This window comes from Letharia lupina (genome assembly GCF_014066315.1).
Source record: "Letharia lupina isolate WasteWater1 chromosome Unknown contig_9, whole genome shotgun sequence".
In the NCBI taxonomy this organism is placed as follows: domain Eukaryota; kingdom Fungi; phylum Ascomycota; class Lecanoromycetes; order Lecanorales; family Parmeliaceae; genus Letharia; species Letharia lupina.
This window is the reverse complement of record NW_023502978.1, coordinates 1,507,356-1,525,108: the sequence shown is the minus strand read 5'-3', so window position 1 is coordinate 1,525,108 and position 17,753 is coordinate 1,507,356. Positions and strand designations below refer to the sequence as shown.

General features: G+C 46.5%; 4 protein-coding genes across 4 annotated transcripts; 3 read left to right on the top strand and 1 right to left on the bottom strand.

Annotated features, from left to right (window-relative positions):
* Positions 1-5,034: 5,034 nt before the first annotated feature.
* Positions 5,035-8,764, top strand: HO133_010928 (uncharacterized protein; the record flags this gene model as incomplete). The annotated part of the gene is made up of 6 exons (XM_037301777.1): positions 5,035-5,802; positions 5,857-6,648; positions 6,698-6,912; positions 7,348-7,881; positions 7,938-8,162; positions 8,218-8,764. The coding sequence occupies 6 exons, from the start codon at positions 5,035-5,037 to the stop codon at positions 8,762-8,764; spliced, it is 3,081 nt and encodes a 1,026-aa protein (XP_037153411.1).
* Positions 8,765-9,114: 350 nt separating this feature from the next.
* On the top strand, positions 9,115-9,957 carry HO133_010927 (uncharacterized protein; the record flags this gene model as incomplete). Its single annotated transcript, XM_037301776.1, has 2 exons — positions 9,115-9,496; positions 9,599-9,957. The coding sequence occupies 2 exons, from the start codon at positions 9,115-9,117 to the stop codon at positions 9,955-9,957; spliced, it is 741 nt and encodes a 246-aa protein (XP_037153410.1).
* A 513-nt stretch (positions 9,958-10,470) lies between these two features.
* Positions 10,471-12,086, top strand: HO133_010926 (uncharacterized protein; the record flags this gene model as incomplete). Its single annotated transcript, XM_037301775.1, has 2 exons — positions 10,471-10,762; positions 10,822-12,086. The coding sequence occupies 2 exons, from the start codon at positions 10,471-10,473 to the stop codon at positions 12,084-12,086; spliced, it is 1,557 nt and encodes a 518-aa protein (XP_037153409.1).
* A 380-nt stretch (positions 12,087-12,466) lies between these two features.
* Positions 12,467-17,669, bottom strand: HO133_010925 (uncharacterized protein; the record flags this gene model as incomplete). The annotated part of the gene is made up of 5 exons (XM_037301774.1): positions 12,467-16,720; positions 16,780-16,863; positions 16,919-16,957; positions 17,113-17,268; positions 17,352-17,669. 5 exons carry the CDS (start codon positions 17,667-17,669, stop codon positions 12,467-12,469), a joined length of 4,851 nt encoding a protein of 1,616 aa, XP_037153408.1.
* Between the last annotated feature and the right edge of the window lie 84 nt (positions 17,670-17,753).

The window sequence follows — 17,753 nt, the reverse complement described above, 5'->3', positions numbered from 1 at the left end:
AAAATCGACTTGATTAATAAATAAATTTACTATAAGTTTTCTAATTAATGCTATTATCTTAATTTCAAATTAGACGATAATACTATTAACATTAATATTTAATTATATATCAAATTCCCTTATATAGACTTTTACTTAATTATATTCAGTAGTAGATATATATGCGACTTCGATATCTAATATAATATTATAGAACTATTTTAAGATATATTAGCTAATATTAAGAAAGCTACTAGATTTAATAATATTATAATATATAAAATAATTAGAAAGCTTTAAATAGCGTGCTTACGCTTAATTTAATATAATTATAAAAATAATTATAATAAAGTTTTCGATCTCTTTTAAGTCGGTTTTTTAAATATCGAAAGTTAAAATCTTAAAATCCTCGATCTCATTCTTCTAGCCTTTAAACTCTTAAATATAGAAGTTATATCGCTTATTAATAAAGTCGATAAACCGCTTAGCGAATTTATTTCGAGACTTCTAGCGTTTCTTATCGATATACTTAATTAACTAGTAGCCTATCTTTCTATAAATAAAATATTACTTTTTTTTAAAAGTCGTTTATTTACGAAGATAATCTACTATAATTACTCTAATTATAAAACTAATTTAAAGACTAATTAATATAATATTTTTAATTAATAAAGTATATTACAGGCCTAAGTGACTCGAATCTCTTAGTCTTTATAACTTCTTCGTAATTCTTAATTATAGTATAGATATTATTAATTAACCTCGCAATTATAGTTATCTATTATAAGATTATAATACTATAGATAAGAATATTACTATAAAAGATAATTATCTTATTTTAGAGCGCTATATCTAATTGAAATTCGTAGTTTAATCCTCTTTAAACTTAACGAAGTTATAGAATTATCTTATTAAAAATAGTTTCTTTATTCTTTTCGGAACTAGCTCGAAATAAGCCTCTTAGACTAATACTATTTCACTCACAAAGTATAAAACGACGATATTCTTCTCCCTCGAAATAATCTTAAAATTAATCGAAGAGTTAATAAATAATGAAATTAATCCCTTAATAATCAAAGTAGTAGTATTTTAATATCATTGATTTTAGTATAGTTAAGAATACTATTTGAAAAATCTACTAAGAGATCTTGGCTCTCTTTTAAAGATCTATGAAAATTATAAATTTATAGCTGAGACTCTCGGTAAGGCTTTTACTATACTTCTTCTCGCTAATATATAATTTAGCTAATATAGCGAGTTTCTTAATATAGTTATAGTTTTATTTATTCTCGAAGTCTTAAATAACTTAATAAGGCGAGGGTAGTAGGTGTGGGACTCGGTAATTTAGGCCATAGTTCGGGGTTGAAAAGAGAATTGAAGTAGTATTCTCTAGTTGATAAGATGGTTGTGGGGGAAGAGAAATAGTGTTCTCCGATCGATAAGGCTGATAAAGCTACTGCGGCTGAATTAACTGTTGTTGAGAAGGGTAATATTATTAATACTTTAATAAAGGACGATTCTCGTCATCCAGTGGCTATGGGGTTTCTTCTTAAACTATATTCGCCAATGATTCGGCTATTAAAACCCCTCGTTCTTTCTTAATATAGACTTCATTGTTTTATAGGTAGTTTCGTAAGCTATATTGCTGATCTTTGAAAAGAATCTTAAAGTCCTCTTTAGCGAATTGTCGAAATTCCTTAGCAAAGATATCGGAGAGAAACTTCTATTTATTTTTATTGTAGTCTTATATTCTTTAATAGACGAATTATTCGATTCTCTTATTAGTATTTATTAGATTAACTTCTTTAAATAGTATATTCTTTAGTTATTATAGAGTTATAATATTAGACGATTCGACTAAAGATGAGAATTTAGATTTCTTATCCTTGAAGTCTATTTTAGATATATATTATATATTAATATAGTGTGAAGCTTAGTAATATTTTCTAAGTATTTTCTAGGTGTTTTCTCTACTAGATAGAAGTCGTAGGAATTATAGAAATTATAGTTCTATTTAATCGAATTGTTATAATAAGTGAAATCGATTAAGTAATATAGAATCGTGTAAAATACCGCGGCGATATCGAGTCGGACTTTTTTTAGAGTATAGCCTTGCTAATCTGTGTATTAGTATTGAAGTATATTGATTAGTATTAGTAATATCTGGGTATATTAGTATATATAATAGAATAAGGTAGGGCTGAACTAGAAAACCTTGAATTTGTATGTGCAGCCAATCATCAATTCGTTAGGTCTACGCTTTTTGGTTAGACACCGCGGGTAAACAAATTAGCGTCCGCAACCATCAAAAAAATAGGTGTACATTATTAACATATAGAAAAACTTTTTTGTTTTCTATTAACTTTTTGAGATTTTTTTTTTAAATTGTAGAACGAATTATGGGCTTTCAGATAAAAAAATAATTTCTAAATTTAGTCTTATAATTATTAAAGCGCAAGGAATTCAAATATCGCTCACCAAAGTTCGCTCGACAGCCGGACAGCCCTGATCAAAAAACAGGTACACATTATTTGATTTTAGAATAACTTTTTTGTTTTCTATTAAAATTTTAGAATTTTTTGTTTAAACTATAGAGTATAATGTGGGCTTTCAGATAAAAAAGGAATTACTAAATTTAGTCTTATAGATATTTAAAGGTAAGGAATTCAGATATCGCTCACCAAAGATCGCTCACCAAAATTTACTCGACAGCCCCGATCAAAAAAAAATGGTTATGAATTTAATTCATAGGCCTTTACTCGTAGTTACTACTATAATGAGATTTATTATTAAATATAATAGTCTTAATGATATCTAAGGAAGAAGGATATCTATATATAGAGAATGCCTTCATATACCTATAACTAGACCGAATGAGTACTAGTGGTAGCGAGTGTTGAGTCGTTCCAACATTAGCCTTTCTACCGCACTGGTATCATTATACTGGGAGGTCAAGGCAGAATCGGTACCTAGAATCAAGGTACAGTCCTCATTGCTTCCAGCTCGACCACGTTGGAACTTCTTCCACAATAGCCATATTAATTTCACCAGCATGACAAGTACGCCTCCAAACTCTACAGTAGACCTAGCAGTTGCACGCAGGTTATTCGCAATCCATAGAACAAATCTCAACCAAAGGAGGAGCTTACATGATGGAATATGGCATCACTCGTGATAGCATGGTCCATGGTCTTATAACGTACAACAGGCCGAAGCGCACTGCAAGATACAAGTACCGCGGAATTTCCCTCTTCATCCTAACAGTTTCAAATCCCTGAACTCGAAGCCAACCTACATGAGGTTGTAAAGTGAGTGGGAGAAATACTGCTGATTCGGGACTCGCCACTTGCCACTTGCCTCATCCCTTCCCTCTGCATTCGGCCGGGCCACATCAGCAAATGAGCTGAGGATGTCTTGTGTTTCAATAGTGTATGTTTACTCTACCCTGTTCCCCTTCTATGAAATGTAAACTTACCTAAAGGCCACTTTCCAAAATCAGGAACACCAGCAAGTTCCTCGTGCCATTATGCATAATCTTTAAAACCTTTGCGTTGCCGCCGTGGAATCTCACCGCATTCACCCAGCGCTTCTGCACGGACTGTAAGCAAGGTGCACTGCGTGGCTGAATAAAACCCTTTCTGCACTTGTACAAGTTTCCTATCACTCAGTGACAAGCAAATTGAAGCTTGTCTCCAAGATCGAAAAGAGCATAGTGAGGTCGAACCCTGAAAATTAGACGAATTTGTGTCCACAACAGATTCGTTGCAGCTATGACATTCATCAACGAGTATACAATCTACTGCGCCATCTGTGGCGGTCCAATCGAGGATCCTGATGTAGATGACCCACTGGATTACCTTCAATCCACCAAGCCTTCGCTGACAGTTGGAATCACCTTGACCACAGCTGGCTTTCACGGACAGTGCTATTGCGCTCGAGCACCGAGTCCTCGAATACCGAAATCCGTGAGCTTCCGGCGAGGAACAAAGGAGGCCCGCGTGTTGAGGTCTTGGAGAACGAAGAAGCTATCACTGCATGCGATAAGTCTGGCTCAGTCGTACCATCGCCGAGGCCATTGTACATTCCAAGCCACACAAAACGTGTGTCCCTCGCTAAGAGAGCTATGGCTACCCAAGAAGCTGCATCTCACAGGAGCGTAGAAGATTCGATGCAGCATCTATGGCAAGCTTTGAAAGGTCTTCTCGGCAAAGCCAGCGAGAAATTTTTTGGGCCCATTTGTAACATCTACAGCGCGCAGGCCTATGGTGATATCTGGCGTTTCCAGGAACTGGTGTGGCAGCCTGGCAGTGATCTCAAGGCGCGCTTTGACTTGATAGTAATGATATAAATGACGGCTTTCAGCACTTTCAAGCAGACCCTGAAGATATTCCAGACATGAAAATTTAATTCCCTCGCAACTGCAAACGCTACCTGCGGCAGAAATCAATTCTTCTTCGTCAGAGATCTCCGAGCTTCCCTGGATCAGGATTCTATCTCTAGAGTGCACGGCTCATAGTCCCTCCAGGGCTTGGCGCGAAGCACTCGCGCAGGGTTATCTATCATGGCTATGGGACCTCGAGCCAGATGCCGTTGCACACAAAGAAGCGTCCAATCCACTTGAGCAGGAGTGGAACTAGGAGCTGCTCGTTCGCCAACTCGCTCCGGTAGATCTACATGAGCCAAGAGCTGTTCTCGAGGATCTCTCAATGGGTTTGAGCAATCGAAGAAGAGTATGGAGGCTTATAGAAGACATGTTGTCTGAAGAAGTACGGAGGTAGCTCAATATTGGGTCACGTACAACATAGTGGTAGAAGAAATCGTAGTATATCATCGATTTATGAAGACGTCATTATTATAAACAATGATATAAGGCTTCGATGTCCTGTTGGAGCGGCACACCGTGAAAGCGCCAGGACTTTGTCTTTCGACTTACATAGCAAAAGGACGGAAGAAAGCAGATATCTTGGCGCGCTAGACTGGACCCCTGCTCGCTCTCATTCTCAGACCAAGTACTTCATTTGCTCCTTCCTACTATAAAGGACGACAGTGGACGTCATGGAGGGTGTTGCACCTGTCTTCGGTCAGAAGAAGAATATCGGGGCTATACCAAACGGCAAAACATTGATGCGATCCTCGCCTTCGTCAAATGCTGAAATGAGCCACACTTTCGATCTATCCTCAGGCGCCGCCTTCTGCGTATTTCTAGCCGTCAATCTGCTAGCCTCTACATACGCCCCTATACAGGACTGTGACGAAGTGTTCAATTACTGGGAACCAACGCACTACATCGTCCATGGGTTCGGCCTACAGACTTGGGAGTACTCGCCCGAGTATGCCATTCGAAGCTGGCTATACGCCTTGATCCATGCAATACCTAGCAAAGTTGCGGCTGTTTTCGTTTCGAAGAAGGTCTTCGAGTTCTACTTTGTTCGTGGGGTGCTCGGATCGATCTGCGCAGGCTGTGAGACGCGCCTATTCTCTACCATTTCACGGACAATGAATCCGAGGATTGCTGTGATCTTCTTGCTCGCTATGGTATCAAGTTCTGGGATGTTCCATGCATCAGTGGCGTACCTGCCTTCAAGTTTTGCGATGTATACCGCAATGATGGGCGCAGCAGCGTTCATGTACGTCAAAAATGGATTGAAAACCACCGAGGGAATCATGTGGTTTGGCATTGGAGCAACTGTCGGGTGGCCATTCTCCGCAGCTCTCATTCTGCCGTTCGTTCCTGACGAATTGGCATGTCTAAAGCGGACTTCCGATATAAACGGGGTAGCATCCAGGGTCCTCGGTGGTGTGTTGAGGACCTTGGCCATAGTGGTGGGTTCCTCCCCTCCGAGCTCTGTCGGCAGCAACACGTGCTGACCTGTGTAGTCTCTTCAGTTGGCTGTCGATCTGTTATTCTACGGCAAGCTTGTGTTTGTCCCTTGGCGCATTGTATCCTACAACATCCTCAGTGGCTCATCACGCGGGCCCGATATCTTTGGAACTGAACCTTGGCACTTCTATATCCGCAATCTACTTTTGAATTTTAATGCATGGTTTCTGCTTGGTATGTGTGCCGGACCGCTTCTTGGGCTGCAGCTTCTATTTACTCGTCTGTCCTCGACAAGATGGACAACCTTGAGAAGCATGATGATCAGTACTCCATTCTATATGTGGCTTGCCATTTTCTCTGCCCAATCTCACAAAGAGGAGAGATTCATGTATCCCGCGTATCCTTTTCTTTGCCTAAACGCTGCCTTAGCCCTGCACACTGTGCTCAATTACTTGGGACATCTGAGCCCAAAAAGCGTTATTGGCAAATGTTCAGCAAAGGTGAAATTGGCCCTCGTTAGCGGTTTTGTGCTTGCCATTGCCACCGTTGGAATTTTGAGGACCTTGGGAACCGTGAGCGCGTATAGCGCCCCTCTCGAAATATACAAACCATTGCAGAGCCCAGAATACGCCGACATGCAAGGCAACGTCTGCCTGGGAAAAGAATGGTATCGGTTTCCTTCATCTTACTTTCTGCCAAAGAACATGCGACCCAAGTTCGTCAAGAGCGCCTTTGATGGCTTGCTTCCTGGCGAATTCAGCGAAGGAGGGACCGTCTCTGGAATCCTTCCTACATGGCTTATACCTCCTGGTATGAACAATCAGAATATTGAAGATCCGGGCAAGCACGTATGCCTCCCATCTCGTTTCATTTTGCCTCGCCTGCTAACTTCTGTAGGTCGATGTTGGTCATTGCTCGTTCATGGTGGATTCGACCTTCCCTGGATCCGAGTATTCGATGCTGGAGCCGAATTATATCGTCGATGGGAAGAACTGGGAGCAAATACTGTGCCATAAGTTTCTCGACTCCTCGCAAACCCATCCATTGGGTCGCATCCTCTGGTTACCTGACTGGGAACTCATTCCAGCGAAGTTTCGAAGACAATGGGGCAGGTATTGTCTGTTGCGGCGAAAGTCGGCCACTGCTTGAGTCCCTGGCCTGATTGCCCAATTACGTTGCGCAATACTATTGTCTCTATGACCATTTGGGCAAAGAGGTCCCCGAGCGAAGAGCAATCAAGTTTGACTGTGGAAAATTGATCTTTGGGACACGAATCAATAGCTACTAACCAAAAACGGTGCGGATTTCCAGCTGCAAGATATCTGTCCGCCTAATCTTTCCACGCGTTTTGCTCTCACACTTAGCTCGTCTGTCTACCCCACGTTTGAATCATTCCAATGTTTGCCCGTAATCTCAAGTTCGACAACTAATCGTTCTATTCAATTAGAATGATTCTTTTCATTCTGTTCGAGAAGTTGGAAATTCCGCTGATCCCTTTGGATATCAAGACAGCACCTTCCGGTACGATTCATTAGCATTCCGCGCAGGTCTTGTGCTCCAATGGCATCAGAATTTCTTCTTTGGACTGCGGAAAGGCCTGCTGACGGATTCACCACGTTGATCGCTACGAATGCAAGACAGTTCTTGTATGCTGGAATTGTTGCCGTCTTATTCGCTTGGCTTCTGGCCACCAAGTTGATCAAGCGCAACAAGTCAATTGCACGGAGGGAAAAGTCACCGGATCTCGAGAAACCCATTTCCAGGAAAGGAAACATATCTAAGGCTCCTGAAAGGTCTCCTGGAGTATGGACACCCGTTGAATTCAAACGACCGGAAGCAACTCCCTACCCGGCCTGGGACGTACACAAGACAGACCCGCTGCCATATAGACCATTCAGGCATGGCCCGTACCACATCACTATGGGTCTGCGGACGATGCAGTGGGATGATTGGATCGAGCTGGATAATCATTACCTGAAATTCCATGCCGACAAAGCACGGAGGATAGAAGAAAGAGGCGAGAAATGCTGTCGTACAGCGCCTGAGGCATATGATGGTGCTGTGGAGCTCCTTGAAGAACTGTAAGTGCATCAAAATCCCTGTATCATGGGCCTGGTAACTGACCTTGCTTCCATAGCTGCGATTACCTCCCTCAGCGATACCCCACCCTCTATCGCAAAACTGTCGTGGGTCTGGACAACCTCGCCACGGGTGAAACGTTCAACATTCTCCAACGCCCCCTCCCAGAGGACCCTATGGCAATGTGTGCCCGACTCGTACAAGATGATCTAGCTATAATGTTCGAGAAGCCGGACGGGCAATACTATCTTCTGGCAGGAGCTATCCTGCTTGCTGGGTTTTGGTTCGTGGCCTGACTGGCCGGCCCGTGACAAGATTTCTGCTAATGTATGATCTAGGCGCCTCAGTGACAAATTCGGCATGCCTCTGTCCGAGATTCACACGAGCGGCGACGTTCCTGGCTTCAAGACCAAGCTCGAGAAGGGCATGACTAATTTCTTTCGAAGAATTAAATGCGATAATCCTGTATTACGGAACAACTACTTCATGCAGGTTGATGATGACTTGGCCTGGAGCCATAGCATAGGCCCCGAGGATGGGGATGGTTTACAAGCTGCAGGATGGAGTACTGCGGCAAAAGATAAAACGATCGAACATCACCATTTTAGAAGCGAGAGGCAGTCTCTGCGACGTTTGCCGCGTAGTGGAGGCGTTGTGTTTACCATTAGAACCTATTTCGAGCCTGTCACTGCGATTGCCAAGGAGCCTGGTGTTCCTGGGAGATTGGCGAGTGCTGTAAGAAGCTGGGGGAACGACGTCTCGAAGTACAAGGGGAAGGAGAGGTATCAGGATGTCCTGCTGGAATATCTCGATGGAGAGCACAAGCGGCAGCTTGAGGAAGGAATCACGACAGAGGATGATGAGAATGGGAGATACCCATTCTAGGAGGTAGTAGATAGTGGTTGCGTACCCAGAATCCGAGATATTTGGTTGGTATTAGCGCCTGAGGTAGTAAATGCACGGTGACGCTCGTAAATGACCTCTTACATGCGCACAACCTCCGCAATCTGAGGAAAGTCATGAGCATTCCCATTCCAATCGTTCCCACATGGGTATCCTGACCTTGGCCGGTGATACTGAACACGGTCGCAAGCCGAGCAGGATGACAAAGATGACAAAGGCTGGTGGATGAAAATGTCTCGGACAAAGGAATCCGGGATTCAAGCTTGATCTCTTCCAGCATCCAGGATACGACATTTTCTAGCTCATCACAACCAGAAAACTGCGACAATAAAATGGCTATACTCCTCCACGGCTCAGTGCGCCTCGTCCTTCGGCGGTCAGCTCAGCGACACCAGCAGATTTTCTCCCCTACAAAACGGCAGAAAACCACAGCTGCAGACAAGCCAGCTGAGAAGTCTTCCACTGTCAGCAAAAGAGAAGGGTCATCTATAGCCACACCGGCAGAAATATCGCCACGGCCTCTATGGGAACGACTTGGCCCCTTGTCAGAAGTTTTCGCTGGATATGCTCGGGCCCAAAGGCAAAGACCTTGGACTACTCAGTTCGGAACCTCACTTGTGGTGTACCTATGTGGGGACCTGACAGCACAGTACATTGATGGAGAGCAATACAATCCGTTCAGGACGTTGCGACATTTGACCATTGGAGGCATCAGTTCGATCCCCTCCTATCTATGGTAGTTTTTCACCAACCTCAAACAATGTCAACGTGGAATTACGCAAAGCTGACCGTCGCTATATAGGTTTGTGTATCTAGGCACTATATTCAATTATCCCTCCAAACTCCTCTCGCTCGCCACCAAAGTCGTCGTCAACCAAATTGTATTCACTCCCGTTTTCAACAGCTACTTCTTCGGCATGCAATCCCTGCTCTCCGGGGATGGTTTTTCCGACGCATGGGATAGGATCAAGAATACAGTGCCAACAAGTTATGTAAACAGCTGGAAACTTTGGCCAGCGGTCACGGCTTTCAACTTTACATATATTTTACCACAATACAGAGCCCTGTTCGCAGGGATCGTGGCCGTGGGCTGGCAAAGTTATCTGTCGTGGCTCAACCAAAGAGCCGCAAATGAAGAGAAGAAGAGGAAAGAGTTGCATGTGAAAGAGAGCTGAAAGGCTTTCAAAATACTGCGCTTGATGCGCCTCTTCCCACCAGTGGAAGCATCATCCGCAAAGAAACAAGTCTTCAAATCGAATCGCAGGAGAAAAGCCACCGATCTGTATCCGTAGGAAAGAGCAAGGCGCCGCTATACGAGGAAACCTTGCTATGAGAACGAAGGGAGCATGCCACGTGGACTGCTTGAAATTCGTGGCTTGCACCTCAGGATGTGGACTTTGGGAGGTACTTTTGCCCAGATCGAAGTGCTTTCTATGGCAGGCACCATTGGCTCGTCATTTTGAAGGGGACTAGGCCCTAGAATAGAATCGAATGACATGCTCCTTTCCCTCGTGACTCGGTGAATGTAGCTATATTCGTTCGTTGACGTCCATTCCCATTCGGTTTAGCCTCAGGGCTAAAAAAAACCCCTTCGGCCCGCACAGCGTATCATATAGAGGCCAAGATGCTGCTGGCAACATTGAACGTGCGAACCAAACCCCCACCTCAACAGCAATGAGGCCGAAGCGATGGACATGCCCGTCGCGGACCAGCAGGATGGGTTCAGTGACTATGGCTCAGAATTCACTCCCGACGAGGAGGAGATCTTAAACGGGCTTCTCCACCAGACCCCAGAGCAAGACGACGGTCCAAATAGAGACCCGGATTTTCTACTTAAAGACCTCAAGGATGAAGAAGGTCCTCGGGGTGCAAGGATACTTCGTCGCCAGGGCCAGCAATCCCAAGAATATCCCCCACTACCATTGTCCAAGACGAGGTTCACGATACAGCTCGACGGCGACAACAACCGCTCAGCGGATAGTACGTTCCGTGCCAGCTGGCCTAGCCAAACGAGTACTGACTGACACTGAAGCGCATAGTCGAAAGCCGTGAGAGTCGACTCAAAAGAGAAAGCTCCGTTTCCATCGAAGCTCCTCTCTCCCCTAAACCTGAAGTGCCGGATCTGAGGTCCCCCCTCGAACGCTTCCGAACGAAGCCAAAAAAGGCTCTGAGCGTCACAGACCTCATCTCGCCATCGTGGTGCGAGCTGCAATACTGGTTCACTCTCACGAAGCATGGGAAGAAGAGAAGGACTCCAGCTATGAAACAAGGGTCTGCGGTACACAAGGTATTGGAGGATCAGGTACATGAGACTGTGGCGGTGGATATCACGTCCAAAGAAGAAGTCTGGGGACTGCGGATATGGAATGTGATTCAAGGGCTGAAGACTCTACGGAAAACAGGCATGACGCGGGAGCTCGAGATCTGGGGCGTATTAGACGGTCTGGTTGTTAACGGCGTGATTGACGAGCTCTCTTATATCTGCCCAGAGCCCGAACTTGAAGAAGCTGAAGAAAACCGCGAGGTTGCAAAGAAAATGCCCGCAGCTGACCAAAGGACTATCACCGACTTCCTCGGTCCGTCGACCCTCGAAGGCAATGGCACTGGTGTGCTCAACAAGCTCCGCTCCGCCCTGCCCGAAAAGACGCCAAAGATTTACATTACAGATGTCAAAACCCGTGGCACAAAAAGCATACCAAAAGCTCCCTCATTCCGCCCAACCTTGATGCAACTTATGCTCTACCACCGAATTCTCTCCGACCTTGCTACAAACAAGGTGAACGCCGACGTAGTATTCGACCGCTACGAGCTGAAAGCAGATGACTTATTCAGTGACGGCTTCATAGCCCAAATCGGCAGCCTCAATGAAGATGATTTCCTAGCGATGGATAGTCCGTTGCACATGCCAGAAGGTCCATCGCTGCCATCATCGCAAGACAGCATGACCGTCCTCCTCGCCCACAACTCCCTGCGGAAACTTTGGACGCTCATGATCCAAGAGTTCGCACGCACCTTCTCCGCAGGTGCGAAGAGTATTGGTAACGTGCTGAAGGCCGAATACCGTACCCCAACCGACGGAGCGATTCTGGGCAATAAAACATTCCTCTACGACGACACGGTTATGCAGAAATACCTGGACAGTGAAATGAGATGGTGGAAAGGCGAGCGGGCCGCGGAGGGTGTTTGTGTCGAGGAAGCTTACAAGTGTCGCACTTGCGATTTCTTCGACGAGTGCTCGTGGAGACGGAACAAGATTGAAGAGGCGACGTTGAAGATGCGGGAGAGGAAGAGCAGTGTGGTGTGAGGAGACGATGGGACAATGGGATAGTTCATGAAAGACGGTTGGAATGAAGGGCCGCCTGCCACAATTGCGGGTTCATTTTAGTGTAGATGGACAGGGATGTGAAGTGCCGAGCAGGTCAGGCTCTTCAAATGAGCCGATGTTTCTGCTTTTGCAGCTAATAAATCGGCAGATAAGTATGGCCAGCGGACGTGACCTTTGAGCGGAACCATTGGCGTTGCGCCTGTATTATCTAGACAGCAGATACATTTTGTCCTGAATGAACATATGGGCGGGCTATTGACAATCTTTTTTCGAACCGTTATTGTTGAATAGCATCAAAATGCTAGCAGTCCGCGAACGTTCCCAAGTCTTATGTCCCAATCTGTCCTATCCTCCCCCCCCTAGGCCAATTTCTCCAGCCCGCAAGCCTCCCTCAACATCTCATAAAGCGGCTCGATCCCCGTCCACGCCTCAAACTGATACCAACCCTGTCCGGCCAACACCTCCAACCCCGGAACGGTCGTCCACCCCCCTCCACCCGCCATCCGCATCATATCCGTCACCGCTGGCTTATAAGCCATCTCCAGCAGGACCTGCTTCACCGTCACCCTCCCGCCCTGCGACGCGTCACTCTTCACCCTCAACTCCCCGTCGTTCACGCCCAGGATCCAGTGGCCGAGGAATCTCCGGATGTCGGGGTCCAGGGGTGTGTCGGCGGGTATGGTGCTGATGGCCGTGGTGGGGACGCTGGTCATCTTCAGCGGCTGTTCGGAGGGGTGGAGGATCTCGAGGTTGTAATCTTGGGGGAAGCTGGACACGAGCTCCCGGATCTTCGACTCGGAGCGGCCGAGGACGTAGACGGGGGTGTAACCCATGGCGTGTAGGGCATAGATCGCCGCTCGGGCTGTCCCTCCGCCACCGATTACGAGACCGCTTTGCTCTCCGCTGGGCTGAGCGCCGGCGGCCAAAAGCACGCGTGTCATGCCTTGCCAGTCTGTGTTGCGGCCTGTGAGGTGGTATCCGCCCTGGTTCTTGGTGGAGGGGATGGAGGGGTCAGCGATGATGGTATTAACGGCGCCGATGAGCTTGGCGTCATCGGAGACGGAGTCGAGGTAGGGCACAATGTCGAGCTTGAGAGGAATGGTGACGGAGGCGCCGCCAAAGGAGTCGGATTTCAGAATCTTTTCTAGATCTGCGGCTTCGGAGGTCTCGAAGAGAGAGTAGGTGTGTGGTAGACCGGTGGCTTTGAAGAGAGTGTTGTGCATTGCTGGAGACTTCGATTGGGCAATGGGTGATCCGAAGAGGTAGTACTGCATTGGCTTGATTACCCCGTGCAATACCAGCGCCGACCGGATTTCTGCCGCCGAAAGCTGACCCGGTGCTGCTTTGAATGGTAATGCAGGGTGAGACACTGGCGTCAAGAAGCCGTTCTGTATGCGGCTCAACTGGCCATCAAGACCCATGTTGATTGCAATCAAGGGCGTCTCATTTAAGGATTCAGCCGATTTCTTGAATTGTAGAAGCTGTAAATTGTCTTCTTGTGAGGTCGCAATCCCAACAAGCTTGACAATATCGCCGTACAGGAGGGCCTTATTGTAGAACTGCATCCACGAGCCCTTCTCCCAAGACAGGGTATTCTTGGGATCATGATGTGAAGCGATGATCTTGGTATGGCCTTTAGCCCGAGATATCTGGCGAAGCAAAGGGTCAGGGAACTGGATTTCGAGATCCAGATATCCTACTCCCATCCGAAGCGCCAATTGGTATATGGAAGCGACCAATTCAAGCGGAGCGTTATCCGGGAATTTGCCCCCTTGACTTTGCGTGCGGATGGTGAATATCACTGGCAGAGACGTTGACCCGTGTAGTATTGCTAGCTGGTTTGCCACATACTCAACCGAAGGAGGAGCGTTAGGGTTCTGTGGATCTTCTAAGAGATCTACCCTCAGCTCCACAGCATCTGAACCGACGACAACCTCCGGTAAGAAGTCTAATGCAGCGGCGATATCAGGCACGGTGAGGGAAACAAAGAAGGACTGATTTTTGGTCTTGATCTTTTCTAGAGAGCGTCGTTTGCCGGTGATAGTAGAAACGAACCGCTCTAGGTCTTTCGAAGCCCGAACTAACGAATCTGTTGGAGCTTTCTGACTGTAGTGCTGGTAATTACTGCATTGCACATACCAATCTTTCCTACGTTCCCAGACGCTCTTCATGTCATCGACATATGCGGGTCGTGATTTGTCGAGCTGAAGGTACGCCATCACATCTGCAATGTTGCGTTGCACAAGGATTACAAGGCCCCCAGACTTATGATAATCGATGAGTACTTTCCGAGCCTCTGGAGTCTCAACAATGCCGCCTCCGCAAGCAAAAACGTTGTCTAAAGGCGTTTCTATCATCGTTTTTTTGAGAATCGCAGTTTCTTGCCCCCGGAACCCCTCCCAACCTGACTCTTCAATAATTTCGGGTATCGTCTGTTTCGCTTCTAATTCTAGCTGTGAGTCGAGATCAACAAAAGACAGATCTAGGAGATCTGCTACCCACTTTCCTGTGGTTGTTTTTCCGGCTCCTCTCATGCCAATGAGGTATACTGACTTGCGGCAAGCTTCTGAATTCAGCGATTTGCCCTTCGACTCGCTCTCCACGTCCACACCTTCCGTTTCCACGTTGAACGAGAGCCGCATTGTGTCCCACCATCCGGGCCAGGTTTTCCCTACACAATCCTTCTCGTTGATGATCGCACCATTGGGTGCAACTGTAGCCAAGACACTGTTGCTCATCGCCACTCTGTGATCGTCGTAGCAATGAACGCCACCAGCTGGCTCTTGTAGCTCAGCATGGTTTATGCCGTCAATCTCAATGCCATCTTCGAATCCACGGCAAGTGACGCCGAACTTGGATAATTCTTTCTCCATAGCTTCTATTCGATCGCACTCCTTTTTGTGCTGATTCTTAATGCCGGTAATCTTGGTCGTCGACTTACCAGTGCTGCCTTGAGCAACGGCAGCTAGGATCGAGGCCGTCAGAAAGGCATCTGTCATCGTCTCCATGTCTATAGACGGTATTGGCTTAAGGGTGCCTTTCGGCGGACCTGTGACAGTTGTAGAGGACTCTGTCTGATCAACAGAACAGCCCATTTGTTTCAAGACCTTGACAGCGAACTGGGCATCACCTTGCAGAGACCCATAACCTACGTTTGGCACGATACAGGTGATACCGTTGATTGCAGCCAGAGCGAGAGGATAGGTTGCTGAACTAGCATCACTCTCGACCTCGTAGTCAGGGGGGTTTCGGTAAGTCGCCTGAGGTATGTGATAGGCATGCTCTTCTATTGTAGATTTTGTTACGTCGACGCCAAACTTCCTCATCATTGCCGTAGTCATATCAATATATAGCTGCGAGATCGGTGGTCCACCTGTGAGACGAAGAGTGACAGGCTTCTTTGCGTAAGGAGCAGCCATCAATATAGATGAGACATATTGCGACGAGAAACTGGCATCCAGTACGATATCACCACCTTCCATACCCTCTGCTGCTTCGATCTTGAGAGGTAGGTGCCCATCCTTTCCTGTGCATTCAATACTGGATCCATTCGCTCGCAACGCGTCTACCAGGTCTTTGATCGGGCGGCCTTCGTTCATCCTCTTGTTGCCAGTCAGGATGGAGTATGATTGCAGATTTGGTTTAGCAAGAAGGGCAACGGTTGCCAAGAAGCGTGCCGCTGTGCCAGCGTTCTCGATGTAGAGGTCCTTTTCGCTTGCTTGGAGATTTCCGCCATTACCTGTAACCAGGAGATATTTGCCCTTGCTGTCTTCACCCGACGAGAAGGAGGCACACTTCATTATCTTCAAGGCCTCGATCATGACCTCTGTGTCGACTGAATGTAGTAGATTCCGAATTCGACACTCGCCGTTGCCAAGCGCTGCCAAGACCAACGCTCTGTTGGATATGCTCTTAGAACCTGGTGGTGTACATGATACCTTTACACCATGGGGTATGGATGGCAGTATTCTGACGCTAGAGGATAGCACATTTCTTATGTCTCGATCAGCCACCACCGTTGCCTGTTGCTCGTGCACAAAGCCAATGCCGCGAAGAAGCACTATGCGCTTTTTCTTTCCCTGGTTCTTCTTGTCAACAGCCATCACCGAAAGTATTTGGTCCATAGAGCAGTGTTTGTGGCCAGAACGCTCTCGAACAACAGCATCCTTTAATGACGTGGGTAGTTCATATTTGGCAAGGCAGTTCCTGAGTCTAGCAACAGCTTCTCGACTAAGTACCCCCAGATGCAATGCTAGTTCTGCTTCTAACACCATACCAATAGCGACACACTCGCCGTGTAAGATGTCAGGCGTGAGTAAACCCTCGATACCATGACCGATAGAATGACCAAAATTTAGGAGGTTTCTCAACCCTCCTTCCCTTTCGTCTGCTGACACAACATGCGCCTTCACTTGGACTGATCCGAGAACGATGTCCTTCAATTTTTCCCTAACTCTCGAAAGTCTATGATCATTGGCTTCTGGCTTGGTTTTGATAGCGGCCATAAGAACGTTGACATTTGCTTCTAGCGCCTCAAATTTGTACTTCATCGTTTCATACTCACCCTTGGACTCATTCGTCTTAGACATCGCCGTCGTCGAGATGGCCGCGGTCTGCGAAGTCGTTAGCATAAATTAAAACACGCATGCACCGTTTCTGGACAGAAGCAGACCTTTATGACTTCGGCCAGCCCATTGATGAACTCACGGGTGGGCAGGGTATTGAGAAAATTGAGGTCAATGTATATTTTAGAAGGCTAGCAATTCAAGCGTCAGGGTAAGGCATTGTGCGCGGATTAGAGATTGAAATACCTGCCAGAAAGCACCGATGAGGTTCTTGCCAGCCGGCGTCTGAGTATTGTTCCAGAGTCAGCGTCCCCTTTCAACACTGAAGTCGATAAATCTTCCAGAGCCTAGGGAAGAGGAGGCGAGAAGATGAGGAGGCCCTCCAACGGTCTTCCAAATCGCATCGCTAGTGGGAAGTAAGCACTCGGAAATGTACGTACATCAATAGCCGTTTTACCGCCTATAGAGGAGTCCACCATAGCAAGTAGCGAAGTGGGTATCTGTACGAATCTGATGCCTCGCTTGAAAGTAGCAGCAACGAAGCCAATCATGTCACCAATGACCCCTCCGCCTAGAGCGAGAAGCACTGATTTGGTCTTGAACAAGTCAGCATTTCCCGTTCGAAGCGAGTCTTGATGCATCAGAAATTTTGGATGATCAGTCACAAAACAGGACTCACATCCAAAGGCGGGTCCCGCTCCTCAGACAGCATCCAGTCTTCGACCTCGGCCTTGGTTGTTCTCGATTTCGAAGTCTCCCCAGGCGGGATGGTATATGTTAATAAACGGCTTTCCGCCTTGATACTGGAGGCTACATCGTTGAAGGCTTTTTCAAAGGAAGGCACATAGAGATCATAAAGGTTGGTATCTGTAATCAGCACGTAAGTCGAAGAGGGAAGATTCTTGAGCAGATCTTGGGCAATATAAGAGCCCCAGAGGTTGTAGTCAATGGTAATTGCCTTTTCGTTGCTTAAGATGGGGACGATTGTGGGCTCCATTTTGGCATTCAGATTTGGTAGTTATCGAAACGAGGCCAGGAGATCACAGGAGTTGGACGAATCTAGGAAATAGAAAACATGAAA